We start from the raw sequence: 24,589 nt of genomic DNA, 5'->3' as shown, positions 1-24,589 counted from the left end.
AAACCTCTTTATTAGCACATGATGCAATAACATAAATTTTAATATTTTGATCTTAAACAAATAAAAAATTGTTCACAAAAATATATTTTTTTTAAAACATCTGTTTATCAACATGTTGCAAGAAAAATACAGTTATTCTAAGTATTTTTTTATTTTAAATAAATTGTGTGAATCTTGTAATTATATTTTTCTATTTTTGTGTAATATTATTTATTGTGCTTAATATTTAAAATTAAAAAAACGAATTAATTAATTAACTAAAATTATAATATTATAGATAATTTTTTAGTTATAATATTATTCTTTATATGATTAAATTAATATTAAAATAGTATTTAAATATATTAATTCAATTATTAGTTAAAAAATAGAATATAAATAACAAAAATATTAAAGTATGAATCTTGTAATCTCTTTAAAAATGAAAAGGAGATGCTAAGAATAATATGACACAACCAAGTCCACAAATTAGAAAAAATTTATAAATAAGAAAGGAAGTTGAATTTTATTTATTTATTATCGATTTTCTTACGTAGAATAAAAAACTTATTAAATAAAAAACAATTTTAAATACTAAAAATAAGTAACTGAGTAAATTGGATATTATTTTAAAGAAAAAAAACATATTGATATCAAAATTAATTTATGTTATTAATAAATATTTTATAAATTAATATCTAGTTATTAAGATTTTAACTACAAACTTTGAAATTCAAAATAGTTAATAACTAAATTTTTTGATAGTTAACTAGATACTAATTTATAAATGTTATTAATAATAAAAATTATTTCTGATAATAATATTTTTTTAATCTCTAAAAATTATAATAAAAATTATTTCAGATAATAATATCTTTTTAATTTCTAAAAATTATAATTTAGTAAGTATAGTAACTGATTATTTTTTTATAAAGATTGATTTCTATTTATAATTTTCTTGTAGTTAAATAAACAAATAGGATTTATTTAATTATTTTTTACATACTTTATTTAGTTATTTATTAAAGTATAAAAAGTATGAAATTTAAATGTGACATTAAATACGAAAAAAATTATTTGTGTATACTAATTATACATTAATCAAAATATTTAATATTCATTAAGACATGCATTGAATACTAATAATTATGATTTTTTATAAATCATTAAGACATGAATACTAATAATTATGATATTTTTTTATAAATCATTAAGACATGCATTGAATACTAATAATTATGAATTTTTTTATAAATCATTAATGCATTGAATTTATGGGGACATATTTATTGTTGTGCATTTTAGTATTGATTAATGTAACCTCCAAAAAAATTTAAGTATTTCATCAACCATTAAAGAATAATTTCATGTTTTTAGAATTAAAATTAGTGTTGCTCAATGTTTTATATACAACTTTATTTACATATTTTTTTATAAATCATTTAATTTATTAATATATTATTATATTTACTTTATTTTATTAGACATTAAACCCTTTTTTATTAAAATATTAAAGTTTGATTCAATTTTATTACTCTTTCTTGCAATTTTTTATTGTTCAAAAAGTAATATTAATGACTATAACAAATTGAAAAAATTGAAAAATGAAAAAAAATATAAAAAAAGTGTCACGCCAACCCGTCAACCTGTCAACCAGCCCTCTGATGGGGCGAGTTACAAATTCCAACTTGTATCACCTTGGTGGACTAGTGGCGGGTCTAGCCAAAATGGGTTGGACTAGCCCGTTTTCCCACTCCTAAATTGATGTATAAGAGATTCTAATTATTAGTTGCTTGATTTGAATGATTTTGATTTAGAGATGTTGGAGATATATATATATATATATATATATATATATATATAATATTATAGATTTTAAAAGCAACTATATTAGATTAATTATCCAAATCTAATAGGAAATTATTACTTTGGTTTGGTATGTTTGATAACATAACACTATGAATGGAATTTTTTGGGTGAAATAAATAGTTAAGATTTTTTTTTGCATATCTCGCTCAGGCAAGATAATCCTCACTCAAGTGAGAATAAAATGAAAAATAGGGTGTTCTTGAGTTTGTTTTCGCTCAAACAAGAAGGAATTTCGCCCAGGCGAGACCCATTTTTGTCAAAGCGAGAGAGAATCTCGCTCAAGCGAAAATGGGGTGCTCTGATGTTGATTTTCGCTGAAGCGAACTCATTCTCACTTAAACTAGATGATTTTCGCTCAAGCTATCCTAAAAAAGCTGAAAACTATAATTTTTAGTTTCGCTTTTAAAAGGCTGGATTATTCCTGTTTTATTATTTTTTTAATTTTACTGTATTATTTTATACACACACAAATCTATCCAAGAAATTACATAATGTCTCAGTTCTCGTGTTTTGATTTGTTTTCCACATACTTGAATTTCAAACTTAAGCCTTTTATTAATTTCTTTATTAAGTAGATTGAAAGATGCCTTTATTTATTTCAACTTTAAAGGAAATCTATAGGTATGGTGCTTTTAGAAGGACTTATCTTTTCTCCCGTGCTTTTTGCCTGAATCATTTATAAGTGCTTAATTTCAATAATATTTCATATTAAAATATAGGCACTTATGAGTATTAATTGTTAAATTACATAGAAAATAATTCCTAATTCATGAAGTTATACCTTTATTCAGGTTTCTAGCGAAGAATGAAGATGATAGAGCTAAGGAGGAATGATATAAGCTAAAAAGAGAAAGTTGGAAGGTTCCAAAACAAATAAAAGCGCCAAAAAGCCAAACTTGGTAATAGGGAATCTCGAATAAGCGAGCTCATTCTCGCTTGAGCGAGAATGCATCAGGCAAATTAGGTCATTTTTATGTTTTTATCAATAAGCTCATCAATGCGACGCAGGAAGTCACCTAACCCTATCAAATTGTATTAAATAAGGGGTTAGAGGCTCAACCATAGTGTGCCAAATTAAGAGGAAAACACCATTGAGTGACTTGTAATCCAATTGGGAGAATAAAAGGTGTAGGAAACATTAGAGGAGACAGCCGTCAAGGAGAAACATCTTGAATCTTCTTTTCATGTCATCCTTGTGTGTACTAGTCATCATGAGTGGCTAATTATATCCTTTGGGATTTGGAAATCTATTCGAACTCTTATGTATTGAGGTGATATTTAAATATGATATAATATTTTGTTCTTGATTGATTATTGGTATTGTTGTTTTGTTTCTAATTCCTGATTTAAAATCTTAAATCTGACTGAAAAATATTTTTAGGATTTTGACCTAAACAACAATACTTAACATATTTGAGTGTTAGGAATAGACTTGAATTGTTAATTGTTATTAACGTTTGAGCTTGCTTATAAGTTGTTTTTATAAATATGTAAGAAATCGATATTTGGAAAACTTTCTTAATAATTTTATATGCAAGGAAATGATATAAATAAATTTTATATCGGCGTCAATTTCAATCAAAGAACATAATGTTACCATGCTAATCAAAATACATAAGAGTGAGAAAAATGAAACCTAATCCCTATTTTTCCAACTTGAAACAACAAATTCTTTGTTTGTTTTCTTATTAATCATCGCCAACACAACCACTTTCAACACACTTTTAATTGTTCTGTTTCATATTTAGAAAGTATTGTACTTAATAATTCAAATGTTCCTTGTGGAGAGACAGAAGTATTAAGGGAATGGCCATAGGAATGGGCGCATCATGACATCGTAAGATGTCTCGCCCGAATGAATTAGTTGGTACTAGAAATGTTAGAAAAAGTGAAAGAAAAGAGTAATAAGAGGTGAAAAGAACAGGAGACAAATTATTACTTCTAACAAGGTTGTGCACTTGTCCTAAAAAGTCATCAATCATGAGGAAGATGGAGGAAAATGACTCGAATCTTTTGTGTCTGTGTCATATCATTAATTGATTTTCCTTCTCGATCACACATTCAAACACTTCAAAGCTTTTGGATTATCAATAATCATAATATCTAAATTGAAGGGAAAAAAATCAATCAATTTAAAATTATAAAAAAAAATTATATTAAGAGTAAAACATATCATCTAGGTCTCTTGACGACGTGATGACAAATATACACCAGAGCTTTTATCTTGGAAATTTTCGAAAAGTTAACCTAAAATCAACAATGTTTCCAAATCAAAGATCTAAACATATTCTCAAATACAATCATCCAACTATAAAATACCTTCAAATTTAATGTCAAACATAAAATGTGAAAAACTTACTATAACATCCAATTGTTGGAGTGTAACTTTCTCATAGTCATGTTCAACACCGAGAAAGTAAACTTATTTCAAAATTCCCAAAATATATAACTAGAGTACTTCAAGAAAGTAACACACTCTTTTACCATTAACTATTGTTTTAAGTTAGTAAATTGTTCAATATAAATATTTTTTTTGTATAATTAAAATATGCTTTTCAAAATTATATTTTTTAATTCATCAGCAATACCAATTAATTTGAATAAATTAATAAAAAAATATAATTCTTAAAAAAGTGCACATGATTAATGTTGTTATTTGACCATAAAAGATAAAAACAATAACGAAAGAAACGAGTTTATTAGTTAAATTTTAAATTAAGCATTAAAAATAGTAACTTACAAATATTGAGAAAGGAAAAATGATACTTTATTTAAATTTATAATCATAATTGCTAAGTTGAAATTTTAGTCTCTCTATTTAGTAATTTTAATTTTAAATATTTTAAATTTTTAATACATTTAGTTTAGTTTAATTAAATCTTAAATATTGTATTGGGTCGAGAAGTTGGAAGACAGGTAAACAAAAAGGTTGACCGAAAAACATAAATCAAATAAAAATAAGAAAAAGGATAAAAAACATAAAGGGTGTATTTAAAGAAACTAGGTGCAAAGAGAAAAAAACTCAGTTGAGTTTAAAGTTCAATAAGAAAGTGTTATAAATAGATGATCAACCCAAGAGGTAAGTAAAATGAATTTATCTGATAATTAAGTAATACCAATTCTGACTTTGACATCAGAGCATACCCACTCGTGAGAAGAGATCGAGACCAAGAACTGAGAAATTCAGTTGACATAGCCCAGAGAACTTAGACTCTACAAGTCATCTAAGCCCAAGCCTAAAATAGAAAAACAACAAACCGAGAGAAGATTGTTTCTATGTCATAGCAAGAACATATATGTAAGACCCAATTTATTTAGGTTAAAAGATATGATTTTAAAATAAATGGAGAATGAAAATATTTTTTAAAAATATATTAAAATAATTTATTTTTTACTGATTTAAAATTTCATCTCTTCAAACTTCTAAACAATCTACCTTGTTATTGAGATTCTTAGTTGATCTTTCATATTTCAACAATCATATTACACCAACAAAGAGTTATCAATGAATAGATTAAAACTTTTATTTCTTATATAGTTTATTCTATCTTTTTTTTAGTGGTAGAGTTTTATAATCTATATGTTTGAGTCAAATAAGGAATGCGAATATCCTAACAATTTTGAACAAGTGAAGATATTGGTGTATGAGTTGAAGCTTTGGAGATACTATGAGCTTATTTTGGAAGTTGTAAATACTATAGTTGTTTCTCGAGGTAGTTGATTCTATCAGCGTGCTCGCGCACTTTGTTACTCCAAACGACGCGGTTCCCTCACACCCTCGGAGCTCGGACTATGGCGGCCACTGACGACGGAGGCGCGGCGGAGAAATTCATAAGCGGGAGAGAAGAATTCGGCGACTCATCCAACACGTTCAGCGCGATTCTAGCAATGGCGCTGTGGCTTGGAGCTATTCACTTCAACATTGCCATCATCCTCTTCGCGCTCTTCTTCCTTCCTCTCCCAAAATTACTCTCGTTCGTTTTCTATCTCTCTCTAAATCGCCGTTCTTCATTTTTTGATTCACTTTAATTGAGTTTTGGTGTTTCGTGTGCCAGGGTTTTTGGTTTTCTGTTTGTGTTTTCGGTGCTTCCTATCGACGAGAAGAGCAGATTTGGCCGAAAATTGTCGAGGTAGTTTTTCGACCTCGTTACCTTTTCGTTTTTCACAAAGAACGGTTCGAATCTCTCTATTTGTACATTTCAGGTACATATGCAAACACGCTTGCAATTATTTTCCCATCACGCTTCACGTAGAGGATATGAAAGCCTTTCATCCTAACCGTGCTTATGGTTAGTTTACGCTCCTTCTTCCCAGCCTAAGATGAATTTATCTTGAAATGGAGAGATAAATTAGAAAAAACTGAACGATTTTGATTCAGTGGGCGGAGTTGTTTTTTGGTTCCTTGCCTTTGCTTTAGGAAGCAACATAACTCTTAGGAAAGTGGGACGATAGAAGAATGAAGGTTTAAATCTTCATTTCCTGGAATGGCTGATTCGTGAAAAGTTTATTGAATCCAAAGATAATTAATCAAATGGTGAAATCCTATTTCGGTTGTGATTAGCGAAGTGACTGCAATCTTGCAATGGACGTTACAAATTTTAGTCTAACTTAAGCTTATCTGTCCTCTTTCCTGTTGCAGATGCAGCAGAGAAATGTCTTTTTATTCTTTATTTACAAGTGTAATCTTATTATTATTGTTTTTATTTTGCTTAACCCAATGCTCCTTGATGTGCCTCTGCATAGGGTCCTATCTTGTATGGGACTTTTCTTTTTTGTGTTGTTTATTGCTATAACCGACAATTAGGATCAGTTAAATTTCATGAAATTTCTACTTTTGTACCTTTTCCTTCCCCAAATGGATTTTTGCTTATCTGTACAAAATTAGGCTAACCATTAAATATTTACTATTAAGATTTCGTGTTCTGTTGGCTGCATTGACCATCTTTGCATTTCTGTATTTCACCATTTAATATTTAGGATAGAGCTTCTCATAAAACTACATATATTCTTTTAATTAAAACCTCACATATGATGCTAACCGTCCTTATTGAAATAACTTCTCGCTTAACCTTGAAATGAACTGGATAAATTATATGATTAAGTTTTAAGCAAGCACAGTCTCTGATTTGCCTCAGTTGCTGGAGATCTGCATATATGTCATTAGGACAATTTACAATATACTTTCTCGTTGGTTAAGCCAAAGATAATTCCTATAATTGCTTTCTATGAAAGAAAAACTCACTGTTTCTTTAATTTTTTTAGTTTTCCTGGTTATTTTGCTCCTATGCTTGAATAGGGTTTTAAGTTAATTTGGCAGCAAATTTGGCCCAATAAGTCATTAGAATTCTGTTTAATTGTATCTTTTTGTTCGTGGCTCTTTTAAAGTAACAACAGTGTGCCCAACATGCAGTTTTTGGTTATGAACCACATTCAGTTTTGCCAATTGGCATTGTTGCACTAGCTGACCACACAGGTTTCATGCCTCTTCAAAAAGTTAGAGTTCTTGCTAGCAGCACGGTAAACTTTTACTTGGGACCTTGTAAAGATGAATTATGGTAATTGAGGATTTCATTTCATGTTTTTCTCTTCACATTTAATGGATAGGTGTTCTACACACCATTTTTGAGACACATATGGACATGGTTGGGTCTTACACCAGCAACAAAGAAAAATTTTATCTCCTTGCTCGCGTCTGGCCATAGTTGCATTTTAACACCTGGTGGAGTGCAAGAGACATTCCTCATGCAGCATGGCATTGAGGTGCATTGCTTTTCACTTCTCTTACTCAATGCTTACGTGATTTTTTTTTACTAAATTAAAAGTTCTATATAATGTACCATTTTGTATTGGTTTACATTTAAGTAATTGAATCAGATGTTCAGGTTGTGGATGCCAAGTTTAATAATACAACAGTTGGTGCATGCAATTTTCCCAGCTTTTGTGTCACTGGGGCTCAACTGAGAATTCCATGTGTTTCAAATTTCAATAGTATATTAATTTTTGTTTCCTATTATCTGTCGTATATATGTAGTCTTAAGGGAGGAAAGAGAAATGCAGTTCGTTTACTTCATTTAGTCTGAGTTTTATGATCAATAACCTGAAAATTCAGCCTACTTATTCTATTTCCGGCATGCCAATCACACTTGAGCTATGTCTAGGTGTGATAAACAAAATCTTGTTTAATTGACGATAAAAGATGGTGAATGCACAAATATCAGTACAAAAATGTGTATATATATGTGTGAGAAGGAATCGAATGATATCAATGTAATTTACACCAACTACCATCACTTACTTTATACAAAATATAATTTTAATCAATCCAACTGTTGAATATAACTATGTATTATGTTGATTGTGTGTTAAATTTTATAAAAAATAAACAAAAATGAGATGATAATAAAATTATTCATATTTGTGTATATTTTAAGAAGCATATGTCCCGTCAATTTTGATATATATAAATGGAGTATCAAATAATTGTGGATTAAAATAAATTTTCGTAGGCATAATTTATATTTATGTAAAGAAACTTTCAATCTAAGGATAAATTTTGAGAATAAACTTCTAATTAAAAGTTGTTGAATATTGTAATAGTTGGGGTAAGTTACATCAATGTTATTTGTTCCTTCTATATAATTTTGTTTTCTAGCCTCCACCAAGTATGCTTCTTCTACTATAGGGATACTGTCCAATAAGCTTTGGTTCTTGGCCATGCTGATTTTTTTTACTTTATAAATATAGTCATACTTAAAAATAGGCCTTTTAAGAATTACTTTGCTCTATTCAATGTATAACCATTTCATAGAAATAACAAAGCTGCTTGAAACTCTTCTCTTTGTAGATCGCTTTCCTTAAGGCCCGAAGAGGATTTGTCCGCATAGCAATGGTGAAAGGCCTACCTTTGGTTCCAGTTTTCTGCTTTGGTCAGGTATTTGTTGCTGATGGAATCAAATTTCAGTTTACTGTGCTACAATCATTTGTATTTGTCCCTTTCTCTCTCTAGATTTCTTCAACTCATTTTCTTATATCAGGAACCATAGTTTCCAATATGGTATATCATTGAGCTCCTTTTTTATTTATGGATGTATTCATGATGGCTTCCTCTGATGTTTTTCTCTTGGATTCCAATCAAGCTTGATGATAACAATTTCCCTCAATTGAAATAGTAAGTTGAAGCTGTGATTTGAGACCGCAAGCTTCAATTTTTCATGTGAATTCTTCCATGTCATCCCGTTTTAATCAAAAGAAGATTGTGAAACTGGAAGTGAATCCAGCATGTCTAGAGTGGAATCACAGGAATCTCCCTCTATCATGACTTCTCTCATCTCTATGATTCTCTCCGCTTGCGTAGTTGGATTCTATCATTCTTAGCAAGTTTAGGAGAAAATGCACATTCACTACCATGCTCTCACTCATGCGCAGAATCACATCAATTCTTCTAGGACATTGTCAGGTGAAAAGGGAAAATAAATTTGAGTTTCTTCTTTGGATGGAATCCGTTGCTGATGTGCTAGTGCCTATTGGCGACCTATCTCTCCTCCCGATCACCTAAATGGTGTTTTGGGTGGACTACCCAATAAATAAGACTCATTTGTTACCTCTGTGCTAAGTTGTCTTGATCCTATTTCAATCAGAGATTGAATCCTTTTTGTTGGCTCACAAAGCTCAAAAGGCAAAGCACAAGAATCTGTCTGTCTCTCTCTCTCTCACTAAGTCGATCTCGGTAAATGTTGCACAAGTTCTAACTTCAGTTCAACTACCTCAGTTTAAGTGGCACGGGTTCAAACATCTACCAAGTATAGTTTCCTACTGGTGACTATCAAAATGCAACTCAAGATTGTGGTAACAGTTTTAGCGGATCATGTGGAGGACACTAGCTCTCAGTCTCCAGTCCAATGACAAATATGTCACAAGACAAGACATGAGGTCTCCATCTATTATTACCAAGGGCTGGGACCTCTAATGTCCAACTTTTTCCTTTTGGCTATGGTTCTGGCTTTCCAAGCTAATGTTCCTTCGATACTTCATCTCAGTGTAGCCATTCCATGCCCAATGCCCCTTCACATCAGTATTGTAGAAATGCTGACCAAAGTTGCATATAATCAATTGCTGCATCTCCACAATTGACACAGGCCTTACTTACGGGCTTTGAGATTTATTATTTTCAGATTCTTGCACCACCGATCATGTTACATCTGACCCATGCACCCTATTCAAAGCACTCCCTTGTGAAGATCAGTTCAAGTCGTCATGAGGAATAGGCAAGTCTGTCCATCAAATCAATTAATTTACACACTTCTTTGGTCCTCAAAAGTTTACACCTTATTCCTGACACTAAGAACTTTGTTGGCATAATTCATTGAATTTCTTCTCTTCAACTGTTTTCTTAAATGGCAGGACTGGTATACAGTGCAGCAGCTGGCATGCACTCTGGGACACGATGAACTGTACAGGTTCACAATTATTGTCAATTTGTCATTCCAAGAGATGATCCTCTTGCTAGTCCCCAGTATGTAGAATTCCTAGATTTTATCCTCTACCTTTTTTGCAGTATATACTACTGTCTGTATCTCCTACGTTTTGCTCCTGTAATTCCTAGACATGTTAGTTCACCCACTGCGCTTAGTTCATTTGTGAATTGGCATTGTTAACTCGGGCATCTTCATCATGACGCAAAGCAAAAAGTTATGCCACTTTGCAATATACCCAGGCCTAATAAATATGCCAATGGTTTTGCGCCTTATTGTCTGAGAAAGACCCATTACCATCCCTTTTCCCAATCCACTATGATATACTCCTAACTTCTTGAACTCTGGTGGCTATCGGTGACATTTGGGGACCTTTAGCTGTAGATTCTTCTGTGGCTATAGGCTTTCTCACTACTATAGATACTTGTTTTGTTGTGACATTTCTTTGCATATACAGTACAACTTGAAGATAATTATCCTTTTTGCTATAACTTTTTTGTAGTCAAATGTCTATAAGTGGTGGAAACCAGGTGGGAAGTTCTTCCTGAAAGTTGCAAGGGCTATCAAATTCACCCCAATATGTTTTTGGGGAATTTTCGGGTGAGTGTTTCTTTGGTGACAACCTGCAAGTTTTTCTCATTACAGCTGTTTTCACTAGCTAAGTTGCTAAGGGTTCTTCAAAAAGGAATGAATCCAACTAATATTTTATGCTTGAAGTTGAGGTTGTGAAATTGCTTAAATTGGAGAGAATGAAACGTGCAATATAATAATCCGACTGTAAAATGTGAAATCGTGTCTTCCACATTTAAAATGTTATGGAGGATGGATAGAGGTGAGAGAAGTTAATTTCGGCTATACAAATATTCAAGGATTGATGAAAATTTTCACTTAACTTTAATCTTAGCCACTCATTTTGGCTATATGATCAAGATTAATTTCTTACTTGTTCTCACCTAATAATATTAAGCTAATACTTGAAGAAACAATAGTCAAATGAATTGTTCGAGTTTTCTTGGGAATAAGCTTAAAATATTTGCTAAATGTGATTGAAAAGGTGGATTCAAATGATATTATGTATGATGTATGTCTTTCCCCGATCGGTTTTTTTAATAGAATAAATTGCACAGACCACCCAAAGTTTCTTGAAATTACCCGAACTTTCTCTATTTTTTTTTTTCTATCCTACAATAATTCTTTGCATGTTTAAAAAACATTACAACGACATCTTTTACACACCACACTATTTCCCCTTAATTGTTTGAAAAATATTTCAGTGAGTTTTCCTATATGAAAGGTTGATGTAAAGGTAAAAAATGCTGAGGAAATTTGTGCAAGTTCACGATATTTTAGAGATAGTTAATGGAATTCACTTTTTTTTCATAACTTGCAAGCTTTTGGTGTGTGAAAATATTCATTCTATGTTGAAGACACTCGCACAGCATTGAGTAATTGATCTGAGACATATAGTCATTTATTGGTACAGAAGTATAGAGTATGAACTAGCTAGCATGGACGTTTCTGTTTTTATTATTAGCTTTTATTTTTATAAAGCAGATTTTCTTATATCCTTTTTCAGGTCTCCATTACCGTTCAGATATCCGATGCATGTGGTGGTGGGAAGACCAATTGAGCTCACAAAGAACCCCGACCCTACCACCGAGGAGGTATGTGCCTATTGGGCAGCGTTTATGTTAAAAAGAATTCACGAGGATCCAGTTATTTAGATCCACTCCCTAGTTAAAATACCTCATTAAATTCTCTTGTTAAATTGTAGCAAAGATGGTAGTGAAAGGAAGTTGGATTAATTAAACAATAAACTTGCGTCTGGTTTGATCGATTAGTCTTATCCTTGGCTATAGTGTTTGAGTAAAAGATGCAATCTCCCCTATATAACAAACTACAATCTTCCTTCTCAGTAGGATCACCCCCATTTTGTGATACAAATATTCTGGGTATATATATATATCAAGCACTACCAATATTATTTTCTTGTCAATTAATTATTTATTTATCCAAAGACGACTTCTGTTTTCCTTATTTTATTTAATCGAATGATCAAATTTATTCCATTAACATAAGGCATAAGGGAATTTACAAAATGACTAGTTAATAATCTTGTATTAGCTAAACTAATTTTTTATTTTTCAAAAGTAAATTTCAAATGTCTGAATTTTATATTTTAATCTATATTTTTAATGAATTAAACCAGCTTTTATCGATCAAACTAACTTTCTCTTAGATATGTTTTTAATTTATATTTTTTGTATATATCTCTAACACCTAAAAGTATGCGTTCAATCCATTGAATACTTGTCTATAGAGTTTCATAACTTGATTATCAATACTGCCAAGATGATGAATTGTTTCTATATGGGAATTCTTGTTACTGTATGATTGATATCTTCAAATATTGGGGTTCAGTTGGCTGAATTTCTAACCTCTTTCATTATTTAAACCTGCATTTAGGTTGCTATGATACATGGTAAGTTTGTGGAAGCACTTCAAGATCTCTTTGAAAGACACAAAGCTCTGGCTGGCTATCCAAACCTTGAATTAAGAATTGTTTGAACCAGGCCTCAATAATGTACCATATTTTCAATGGTTTATTTATTTATTATTTTTGGGGGGATGGAGTTGGTAAATGTAAGTTGGGTTATAAATTGCTTGTAATACGAGCAACTACCATCTTCGGAATAAAATTGAAGAATAAAGGGTAATGAGGTAGTTGCCATCTTTGGTTAGGTTTATGTATTATTTTTTAGTATAAATAATAGATTTCAGTTCATGGACATGTTTATACGTAGCCTTGATATGGTGAATGCTGTCAAGTATTGGTTAGTCTGGGAACCTAAAACTAAGTGTTGATTAGACCAACCGGGTTTAATTGGGCTGAATTTGTATAAACCAGGTTGACTCTGATCGGATTCTATGTACACATTTAACAATATAAAAGAAATACTTAATACGATTTAATAAATGCTTTATAGTATAGTATCTTTAAAAAATGATGCCAATTTTCTTTCAAATTTTAGTTTTAATTTTGTCTCTATTTTTTATGTTTCACCGTTTCATTTCAATTTTATTATAGTTATTTTTCTTATTTTAATGACAACACTGCCTGTTTTAAAGCATTATCCAATAGGGGTGATCCGGAAAATAACTCGAAAATTTATTTATTTATTTTTAAATTGGGACATTTATAAGATATGTTTATCTATATTTTAACTTTGTCCAAAATTTTGATAAAGGTAGTAAGTTTATTTGTTAATACAATATATTAATTTTAATTTTAATATTATATATGATTAAAATGTAGAACTTTAAAAATATACAGCTACACTTAAAATGTATATTTTACAAAATATATTTTAAGATAAATTTTATAAATAAAAATATAATATAATGTGCTGAAAAGTTGTATTATTAAAATATAAATGTTTGAAAAACTATACATTTTAAGAGAATATATTACATCAAGATGATTGAATGGACTTCAAATCAACCTAAATTCATCCTAAAATATACAGAAATTTTCTTAAGGTTTGAATCAATCAAATATTCCTTTATGTCAAACTGTTAGTTAGTGAAATAGGTTGATCTCACATTTTGATTTTCTTTTATCTAAATATTAGTAATGTTCTCTTGTAGTTTTGATATATTCTATTTTACCTATTTTTATTTCTTCATCATTATATATATATATATATACTAATATTGTTTTGAAAATTAAAACAATATTTAAATTGTTAAATTTTATGAAATAATTAGTTAATTGTATTATATATTTTAATCATCATTATAAAGAAAGAATTATTCCCTCCAGTCCTTATTATAAGACATTTTAATCGTACATACTAATAAAATCAATTAATTTAGTTGATTTTTTAAAAATATTACCAATGTACAAAATTATTTTTTATCGATGATTTTTAAAATTTGCTTCTCACTATTCATTAATACAAAACACAAATACTTAAAATATTTATTCGTGATAAACAAGAAAAAAAATTAAAGTTGTATAAAATTATAAAATACCTTATGAAAGGGACTAAATTTCTTCTAAATTTTGTCTGAGAACTGAAGGGAATATTAATTACTCTTCTTAATGTAATCTCACTAAAGAAAGTTTTAGAAATAAATACTAAAAAAATGTCATTGAAATTCAAATGTCTTAAAAGTTGTGCTTTTAATTTTCTTTAAAATGTTTTAGATTAAATTAAAATACAAGTTCAAACAGTTTTTCTTCTCCATTTGAATCTCGTAAACAACGGATACTAGTAGTTTAACAGAAAATAGAGAGAACCAAGTGAATTAATAGCACTAAATGGGAGAATGAAAGAGTAATTGCATACTCTATATTGGTAGAGAATAAAAAGGTTGAACTAACATTCTAAAGTAAATTTATAAAGAAGATAGATTAAAATGTGTAATAGAAAACGTTAGGGACGAATATTAATTTAATTATACAAAAGCAAAAAATTAGTTTATATAAATTTTTGGTTTCAGTCTGATTTAGACTCTAATAAATTGGCTACTTGGTATGAAATACTCTTGTATCTCTTATGATGGTGGGATAGATGTGATCAACTCCATTATTTTGAAGATTTTGCTAATGGGTGTTAGTATGGTCCTCCCACTTATATTTTCTTTCTTTTGTTTTCTAAAAATTTGTAAAAATGTTGCATAAGATTGATGCTAATTGTGGTGTTGACTTAATTAGGATTACAACAAGTAGAATGATGTTATAGCATTCTTATTCTTGATTAAAAAAAGATTGGGTCACGAGACTGAAGATTTGAAAACCAATGAACCCAACCCTCAGTAAAACTGGTTAGATATTGTCATAAAAAAACTGGTTAGAAATTTCCTCTAGGAAGCTTTCTCAACTTCACTAAACAGGTACCCTACTAAATGCTTTACAAGAGGGTGAACCTACAACAATTACATCCATCAACTCCATTATTGCTAACCACAAATCACTCTTTCATTCCCAACTTAATATTTTGGACTTTAACTGACAATTGTAGCTTCTGCTCTTCAATGTCTTTTAAAATTGACAGCAAGTTGGACCTATAAACTTCACATTTCCTTCGAGCTCTGTCAAGTTGCCGTGTCAACTTCTCAATTGTCCTATCTTGCTCATCCTACAACAGAAGAAAAGAAAATGAGCTTAGAGGATAAGTGTTTGTTTTAGAATATCTAAATACATGTGTAATCCCTCTGAAAATATCATACAGCAAATTAATAAGATTCACTATGATAAGGGTTACACTTAAGGGTGGAAGCCTAAATGAAAACACAGTTAACAATGGAACTGTTACTCTTTTTCAAAAATAAATCACAACGAACAGTGTTATCCATAGAAATTTTGGAACAACACTATTATGATTAATGGAAACTTCAAAAATATATAACCTTAGCTCATAACATAAAATGTCTTAAACGTTAAAAACATTTCATACCAATGGGGAGAGTTTATAATATTGCACCATTTATCATATCAGTTTAACTGGTTCATAAACAACCTTTAAGAAACCGTCTTTACTACTTAAGGAAGAGGAGAAGTGGGATTTATTTTCCTTTTAAATAAAATGTTAGAAGAATTACTGTCCTCTCGTATAAACCACTTTCCTTTAAACTTGAAAAGAGCACAATAATACAAAACTGTCACGATTTTTGCATATGAGAAACTCTATGAACAACAAAAGTACGGATTACAGAATTTTCCAGCAGAAAAATATACTATGTCATAAATTACCAAAAAGAACAGACCTTATATGGAGATTGTTGCGTACCAAATGGAGGATCACTACGTCTTATAGTTGCTTCATTGCTCTGATGAAGGTCTTCTTCACAAGTTCCGTTTAAAATAACCTGTCTTCCACCATTTTTTGTTGCAAATGCCACTTTATTCGCAGCCTCCCGAAGAGCACTTATTGCTACATCATAAACTTCTGAAGAGGTTACTCCCTCGTCAACATATTTAAGGGCCTGGTGACGAAGATTGTTGAATCGGATGGTAAGAGATTCTTGGGCACCATTTGACAAATTAGTAGTACGTTCCTCCAATATGACACCACTTTTAGCAATCCTGGTCCATCTTTTTAATATATAATGAGATGGTAAAGTAAGAAGGTTTGTCACCCTAAAAACAGTTAATATATGTCTACAAACTAGACCAGAAAACTCAAACATCTGGCAGCTACAAGTAGCTTTCATCTCAAACGAATTAAAGTTGACAAAGTAGGCTCGGTGCATTTCCCCATATTTGGCTACTCTATACACGGTTATCATTTCTTCTTCGTCTACTTTGTTTGCCAAGAATGTTAATGTCTCAACCAACTCTTCTTGAAATTTGATAAACAACCTCCTTGTGTAAACTCCCGCTGTCTGTTTTTCCATAGGTGATGGAGTCTTCAGAATTGGAGTAGTGTTAATTGTGTCATAGTCAGCTTTGACTTCTTTTTCAAAACGACTCTCCAGAGCCTTCTCATACTGCTTGACAAAAAGCAGGAGTGTCGTTGATGCATTGATATATCCATCAAAATAAGAGTTTATGCTATCACTTCGCTGTGTTATTGACATTTCTGCAAAAAATGTGTCCCTCAAGTACACTGGTACCCAATGCCCCCTATCACCATAAATTGCTTGGAGCCATTCATGTTTCTTGAGATCATACCTATCAATTAGACAGGACCAACAAGACTCAAACTCCTCAATGGACTCAGTCAGGTTAATGCATTTATGCAGGTCAGCTTCAAAACTATGATGTTCAGAAAGCACATGAGACAACTTCTCTTGGCACTCCTTAAAAATGTGCCACTTACAAAATCTGTGACGGGTACCAGGAAATACATGGTTGATGGCTGCACATATCACCCTATCATGATCAGTAGTAATTGAAACTGGAGGTCTACCCGACATTGCTTCAAGCCAGGTTTTGAAAAGCCAGACAAAAGATGCCTCGGATTCATTTATCAGAAGAGCACAACCAAATAATACAGGCTGTCCATGATGATTTATGCCAGTGAAAGGTGCAAAAGGTAATCTATAGCGGTTTGACCTATATGTTGTATCAAAGGTGACAGTGTCTCCGAAGTAAGTATAATTAGTCCTAGCCTTGGGATCAACCCAGAGGATATTACTCATGCAGTGATCATCGTCACCTTGTACATCATAGAAAAATGAAGGATTCTCTGCTTGTTTGCTCTTCAAGTAATCCAAAAGGATTTGAGTGTCACCTCCAAGGGTCCTTTGCCTACTACTTCTCATATAATTCCTACAGTCACGCTCAGTGAAACCAATATTGCTAATTCCACCGTATTCCTTTATTAGTGCAGACATTATTCCACTAGGTCCTATTCCAGCACTCTGCAAAGTATCAATCAATGACTTAGCTGGACCCGAAACATGGCGATGAGAACGAAGGCAATGCACCTTGTCAGGCGGAACCAATTCATGATTATGTTCTTTGACAAATGAAGAAACAACCCATCTGCCAGAATCTTGAATTTTCACAACCAACATGGCCTTGCAACCAACGCGGGTTTCGGCACGCGGCCGCTTGACTCTGCCATCAACCAAATGTTTCTCCTTCTCCACACGAAAACCTTCCTTGGCACACACAAAAGACCTCTGAATTATGGAACCGTCGCGCCTGGAGCGCCGAGACATGCTCACCCGCGTGCTAAAGCCAACACGGCGAGCATACGAATTGTAGAAGGCCTTTGCAGCCTCTTCTGATTCAAAGTCCATACCTTGACAAGGTTCAAGATTAGTGTCCCCTCCAAAAATGTGAGGTCCCACACCAGCAGCAAGAACAGAATTAGCAGCAGCTGAACTATAATCAATATTAACAAGGTCCTCATCATCCTCAATAGGGTGCTCCATGTCAATGGTAGCCTCATACCCCAAACCAATCATGTCAAATTCAATAACCTCGTTGCCTAGACTCAAAGGCTCAAACTCCATTTTACAGAAAACCCAGTAATCAAAATAGCATTAACCTCTCAACAAGACACTATCTTTGTTGAAAAATTAGAGACTAGAGGTGAATAATAGAAAAAGGGGTTAAAGGGTTCAAATGATTAAACACAACTGCAGCCACAAAGAAAACATACCAATCCTTCATCATCACCATCATCGTTTATGTGCATGGATGACAGTTTGAGCTCTATGAAACCATCACAATGGAGATGCATGCATGATTGGAACAGAGGAAAGAAGAATGGACGAATGAATCGACATGAAGATGGCGGAGACGAATTATCCAAGGGGGAATAACGATTTAGAAATAAAAATTGGAAAAGGAAAAGGGACAAATGCGGATCTTGGAAAGGAGAGGGAGTAGGAGTAGATGTTGAAGCTGAATGAAAGTGAAAAAAAAAAAAAAAAACAAGAACGATTGTGCTTGATTGCTTAGAAGTAGTGGGTGGAACAGAAGTTGGGTTTTGGGTGAGGTAAGTGAAACACGACAATGAGAAACACCAATTACTGTGTTCAGCGTCACAATTCAAAAAGTGGAGAGAGAAACTTGAAGAAGAAGAAGAAAAAGAAGAATCAAAATGTTTTACATAAAGCCAAATACTACGATAATCCATTTTTATTTATCGGGAAAATAAATATCACAGTGAATTAAAAAAATGGTCATTATGAAAACTGATTTATAACGGAATTTATTATTATAAAAATAATAAATTTCTGTACACATATAAAATAAAAAATAGTAATATTTAATTATTTACGATACAAATTAAAAATAATAAATAAAAATAGTAATAATAATAATAACGCGACTTATAGTTTGTAATCTCAATATTTAATTTGACGTGCTATAATGAGACAAATTTATACAATTTCTTTAGTTTAACTCTATTTATTTAGACCTCTAATAATAGTGAAGTTATCAAGCACATCTCCTTTCTTTACACAACACTTATATTTGGTAAATTTTGTAATATGTTACAGATTTCATCCTTTTGAGGAAGCTTGTATGAAACTACATACCGGCTAACCATGGCTGAAAATAGAGAAGTTATAAGCCAAAATAATGAAAATAATAATAATAAAAATTAAGCCACAAGCCACATGAAGTAGGTTGACCATAAAGTGACTGCAACTGACGCCAAAACATATGTCCATAGCATGATAACAGAACATTCACCTTCACCTGCTCCAAACAACTGGGCAATGGTACCTGAACATAGTTATATATGTCAAAATGTATACTTCCTTATCTAAGACAACTATTAACATGTTACCATGTAGTGAGAAAACATTCAAAGACATGTTGTGTGTGTTTGGCATGATCCACCAGAAACAATTATGAAGTAAAGGTTTGATATTGTACCTATAGCCATTGCTGGAGGAAGTGCATATTCAAGGAGAAGCACAAACTGATACAAGGGATCTGGTTGCACCAAACCCAATTCAGTTGCTCCTTTAATAACTAGAATACCCAAAATTGGCAGAATGATATATCGAACTACTAATATTCCAATGATTGTACAAAATGAAGTGTTTGCTCCCTTCAAGCCTGTTCCAATATTCATCCAAGAAATTAAGAAATTATTCAAAAGCTGTCATTGCCAAAGAAGAGCAGAAACAACAAGGTATGGCTTGCCTTTAAGGAGGTTTGCTCCCATTATAAGAGTTATGACTGGGATTGCAGCTTCACTGCATGTAATAACATAGTGTAAGGAAATCAAATCTCACCAAATTAAGGTTCAAACCGAATTCAGTGATCACCAATGACAAGTAAGAAGTTGGTGAGAATTTTCTAGATTTTATAAATTGGTGACAAGAAGTTTTGGCATGCATACAGACCCCAACATAGTAACAGAGTCTTGAATCACATGAAGTGGTGCATCACTGCCAATCATCAGTTTACGTATCAGAGGAACCACCCCAACCATAAAGCCAACAATCTGCATAACCAAAAATAAAAACTTCATCTTTCTATTGGATTCATAGCAAGTTCAATATTTTATCTCCCTATTATATTAAAACTGCTTTTTTTTCATTATTCTTATTGTTATTTCCATCATTAACAATAGTGATGATGTCAGTTATAATAGTTAGAATAATAATACATGAACACTTCTTTGTTCAATTGTATGATTTTTCCTTACCTTTCTCTTTTTATCACGTCATATTCGTTATGATATTTTTCTCTCTCACTTGTTGTTTAGTATTTGAGATTTTCATGTATATTTTTTTCTAATAATTATGATATGATAAAAGTTGTGACAGTAATAGAGAGATGATCAAAAGATAATTGAGGTAGAAAAGATTATGAAAACAATACTTTAACCCATTTTTAAAATAACATAAGGAACTATTGCGGCCACTTTAATTATTTCACTTCCTATATATCTGCATAACAGTATTTCACAAACATAAGTTCAGTTTAATGATGTCCAAGGGAAAAACATTGTGTCATACCGATCCAAGAGTTGTTGGTGAAAATACAGCTTTGAAATTGGAGTTGACTAAAAGCTTTCCTAATAGGTCTTTGATTTTAGCTGAGATTGATACCTGCAATGAAACATCCCAAACTTTTTGGAATTGTGTTTCTAGTCATTCCACAATTGTAAAGAAACAAAAACTGTTTGACCCTTACAAGGAGCTTTACTGCTCCTGCATAAGTTAGAAACTCAAAAAACTTAGAATCATGAGTACTTCAGAAACAGATAAATTTTTGATAATTAACTGAAAGATCCTAGGTGATACTTATTATAAGTGTTATTGGTAGCAGCAACCTTCACTTTCTCCTCGGATTCATTTGAAGAAAGCAAAAGGGTGTATGCATCATCATCCATGTTGTCCTTTTTGGGGTCTTCTTCCTCAGAGAGGAAATCTTGTATCTCTCCTGAAGCCTCCTGTGTGAAGGAGCTAGTTCTATACTCTTCTTTGGGAACTATACTTGCGGAAATTCGCATTATGTTGTATACATAAATCCATATGTAAACAGCTCCAACCTACAGTTTCACAGTGAACACCACTTCTGAAATCAAAAGGGAAAAAGTATAGCCAAATAAACGTTATCATTTTTCCCAGTTTTGGTTGGAAAACTTCATATTTATATTTGCTACTGTATCTTAAGATTTAATATGAAAGAATCTGATGAAGTTACAAACCGCCATAGAAAGTGAAGCATAAGCCATTCCATATTGATAGCAGACATTGGAGTCTCCAAAAGGACTACCTTTGTCTTTACATATAGCCGGGATAATGATTATAGGCAAGTTTCCTAAATTTCCTGTTCATGCAAGTCTGAATAAGCTCAACAAAATGATGTATCCGGCAAGAACCTATGCTACAGCTTGAGCTTTAGATAAAATATGAAACATTTCAAACACAATGGAAAACAACAACAGGGCAACAAGAAGTAACAAGTTTTTGTGGAACTTTCATGTATGCAATTAATTCAAGGGCCTTTCATTTCTTTTTGAAACTCAGAAATATTTGGACTCTCAATCATAGCAATAAGTAGCTTTGCTTACAAGATTAGTAGATATGCACACCATTTATATTAAGGAAATTATGATTCGAATGCTGATTTATAAACAGTTAAACTGTCCAAACACCTGATTAACACTCTCAATTTTCTCTCTTCTATGTCACTATGGACATGAAGATGTGTTTCAGACCCTTAATCATATTTTAAGATTAGAGTGTTGAGTTATTAACTCCCAAAGAATCAAATACTGTTGAGGAGAAGTTATGAAGTGATCTTTAACTATTTACTAATTTTTTCTTGTAAATTAAAAAAAGAGTACATATTACATAAACTATTCAGTGATAAAATTCAGTGGAATTAAACAGTGAAAGCAACACACTGATACATGTTTGGCTTCCCCAGGATTGGTTTATTTATGAAGAGAAAACTCTACCTGCAGAACAGACACCAACTATTAGTCCCTCCAAATGTTTGGGAGCCCTTGTTAATTTGACAAGGATCCATCCTAAGGCAGAGCCTATGATAAACGTGAGGAGGATATTGACGGGCATGAACCACCTAAATCACAACAAAAAATGTTAGAAACCGCAATTCATAAGAAGAAAGCAAAACCTCGATCAAATCAATACTCACAATGAAACAACATTCTCAGAAGTAATCGTGTCAGCCAAATTGCCACCCACCAGAGCAGGATAAAGCACGTAATGTACAAGCTTTCATCATAGATGAAACACTGTTGTCAGCAACATATATATAATATACAGATGGAAATAAGAAAAAAGAGGAAAAAATTTGATTAAGAGTTCCTGGAGTTACATTGTTCACTTGTATCCTTGCATCTTTTCCCAATAAATTTATGTTACCCAGTGCAAGAACTAAGCCAACTGCAGTGATTAGTAGTACTTTGATCACTGGCATAGATGCCACCCACAAAAGCTCCATAAGTGCCATTTCCACTATTCTTCCAACCAAAATATGTGCTAATTACAAATCCTACACGCAAACAAAAGACTTAAAAGCAAACATATTTTAAGCAAACAACAATGAAAGATCTTGGAGAACACAAACTTTGGATCCAAACTATTGCCATAAGAAGGCCCCAAAAGATATAAAGAGCATATTCATTTCATGAAAGGTGGAATTGTGAAGAAGAACAAAACCACTTGGTGAGAACTATAGATTACACTGATTATGATTATGTATGACAGACAAAAGAAACATAAGTACATGAATACAGAACAAGTAAAACCAAAAAAAATAAAAATACCCTCTATAAAATTCTACCAACACGTATCAGCATATACAGGCCAATGAGCATAATCCAGTATATATGAACCAGATGCTACTTCGTTCTATCAGAATCAATACGAAGACGAGGAGGGAGAAAAACGCAGAAGAGGACAAAAAACTATAACCTGGCAATAATGCCGCCAGATGACATGATCACAGATTCCACATCATTGGAATGGACCAATGTATTAATTAATTCTTTTACCAATGTCATTTGCAAATGCTAATATTTTAGGTTTCTTTTATTAGGCCAATCAGAATTCAACGAAAAAGCACCTGCAAGCAACCTACTTTGGTCATAGGTGAACACACACTTCACATTAGTTGTTCAGTGAAAAGAATTAAAAATTACTATCATCAAAACTTTTTAATTCAGCTTTTTGCACGTTTTTTAATGGTTAAACCTTATTATAAAGATCACAGAAAATCATAGATCTCTCATCACAATTGTATATCAAGATACTCGAGACTAATTGTTGAATAAGAATAATTTTGCATATACTAACATGTGTGCATGCTGACATGCCAAATAATATAATATAGTTTAATGAACCTTTGGTGGAAGCTAAATCTACTCACTCTTATAAAACCGGTTTTTAATCAACAATAGGTGTAAAATTTACTATAAAAAAAATTGTGAGAGGAATAAGTAAGCATTTATTAAAGCCAACTTTCTTAACCTACTAAAAGATGTTCAATAATCTTGGTGTCTTGTTACCTTCAATTCTAGGTGAAACAGGGGTAAACAAGAAGGGAGATTTGTTAGTGATGATGAGGTGCACGAGAAAGATGAAACCCACCAGAGTTATTTTGTATGTCTAATAGTCCTACGTGTTTAAAAGTGAATGTAAATGGTTTTCTTTAATCCAAGAGATAAAAGTTAAAATAAAACTGTGATAAAACTTCAAATTTTGAAATAAGTGAATGTAGTGATTATCTAACTATTATTATTTGGTTTATTTGAAATGACAAGTTGTGCGTAACCAGGATTCTTATTTCGTTACTCAAATGATTAACCTTCTCTCGTTATCGTACTTACCCAAATGGTCAACCTTGTATCGTTTTCAACCGTAGCAATTTTCTAAAACCCAACAAGAAACATACGTATTTGATGTTGCATTATTTTTATCCTTAAAACTCTGGGATGACGATCAACTTGGACAAACATGCATGCCTCACATGATGTGCCAGAAATGTTATTTTTCGTCTTAGTGGATGAGAGAGATTAAATTGTATGGTCACATAAGACTGAAATCTAGATAAATTTACTCAAATTTATTTTTTCTTCCAAATAATTATCATTCTATAAAAAAACTAATTTCTTATGATTTTTTATCACTAGATCCAAGGATTTTTACACAGAAAGTAATAAAAGATAAAAATTCCCCCAAGTAAATGCTTTGCACACAGTATATTTAGTAATAAAATTTGTATTTAAATTTAAAATAGTTTATTCTTAAGCCGAAAAAGAAGAGGCAGAATCCACAGTGTGGGTGAGGAAGAAGTATGAGACAATTTC

The 24,589-nt window shown here is 31.7% G+C and overlaps 3 protein-coding genes across 14 annotated transcripts; 1 reads left to right on the top strand and 2 right to left on the bottom strand.

Moving 5' to 3' along the window:
• Positions 1-5,302: 5,302 nt before the first annotated feature.
• DGAT2 (diacylglycerol acyltransferase family) lies at positions 5,303-13,296 on the top strand. Of its 6 annotated transcripts, none has more exons than XR_011081022.1 (11): positions 5,303-5,822; positions 5,904-5,978; positions 6,052-6,137; positions 7,259-7,365; positions 7,453-7,608; positions 8,693-8,779; positions 10,020-10,112; positions 10,249-10,304; positions 10,822-10,919; positions 11,896-11,983; positions 12,786-13,296. XR_011081022.1 is itself a non-coding variant. In XM_068612644.1 (9 exons), exons 1-9 carry the CDS (start codon positions 5,641-5,643, stop codon positions 12,885-12,887), a joined length of 981 nt encoding a protein of 326 aa, XP_068468745.1. In that variant the 5' UTR covers positions 5,303-5,640; the 3' UTR covers positions 12,888-13,296. The 6 variants fall into 6 exon arrangements, 1 of the variants encoding a protein (XP_068468745.1); XR_011081021.1 differs by having other exon boundaries at positions 10,249-10,360; XR_016518554.1 differs by having other exon boundaries at positions 8,985-10,112; positions 10,249-10,360.
• A 1,817-nt stretch (positions 13,297-15,113) lies between these two features.
• Positions 15,114-18,697, bottom strand: LOC137811061 (protein FAR1-RELATED SEQUENCE 5). 2 transcript variants are annotated; one of them, XM_068612639.2, is made up of 2 exons: positions 16,092-18,697; positions 15,114-15,463 (listed from the first exon to the last, which is right to left on the bottom strand). In XM_068612639.2, exons 1-2 carry the CDS (start codon positions 18,288-18,290, stop codon positions 15,296-15,298), a joined length of 2,367 nt encoding a protein of 788 aa, XP_068468740.1. In that variant the 5' UTR covers positions 18,291-18,697; the 3' UTR covers positions 15,114-15,295. The 2 variants fall into 2 exon arrangements, with proteins under 2 accessions (XP_068468740.1, XP_068468741.1); XM_068612640.2 differs by having other exon boundaries at positions 16,115-18,697.
• A 541-nt stretch (positions 18,698-19,238) lies between these two features.
• LOC137811062 (protein PIN-LIKES 3) lies at positions 19,239-23,236 on the bottom strand. 6 transcript variants are annotated; one of them, XM_068612642.2, is made up of 11 exons: positions 23,048-23,236; positions 22,597-22,773; positions 22,414-22,493; positions 22,214-22,338; positions 21,458-21,579; positions 21,080-21,298; positions 20,763-20,855; positions 20,145-20,245; positions 19,942-19,994; positions 19,669-19,854; positions 19,239-19,515 (listed from the first exon to the last, which is right to left on the bottom strand). In XM_068612642.2, exons 2-11 carry the CDS (start codon positions 22,729-22,731, stop codon positions 19,391-19,393), a joined length of 1,239 nt encoding a protein of 412 aa, XP_068468743.1. In that variant the 5' UTR covers positions 22,732-22,773; positions 23,048-23,236; the 3' UTR covers positions 19,239-19,390. The 6 variants fall into 6 exon arrangements, with proteins under 6 accessions (XP_068468743.1, XP_068468744.1, XP_090154554.1 ...); XM_068612643.1 differs by having other exon boundaries at positions 22,849-23,082; XM_090298428.1 differs by lacking the exon at positions 21,458-21,579 and having other exon boundaries at positions 23,065-23,154.
• Between the last annotated feature and the right edge of the window lie 1,353 nt (positions 23,237-24,589).

This window comes from Phaseolus vulgaris, chromosome 2, assembly GCF_051622355.1.
Source record: "Phaseolus vulgaris cultivar YP4 chromosome 2, ASM5162235v1, whole genome shotgun sequence".
Classification (NCBI taxonomy): Eukaryota; Viridiplantae; Streptophyta; class Magnoliopsida; order Fabales; family Fabaceae; genus Phaseolus; species Phaseolus vulgaris.
The sequence above is the reverse complement of the archived record's forward strand: the minus strand, read 5'-3'. Positions and strand labels throughout refer to the sequence as shown.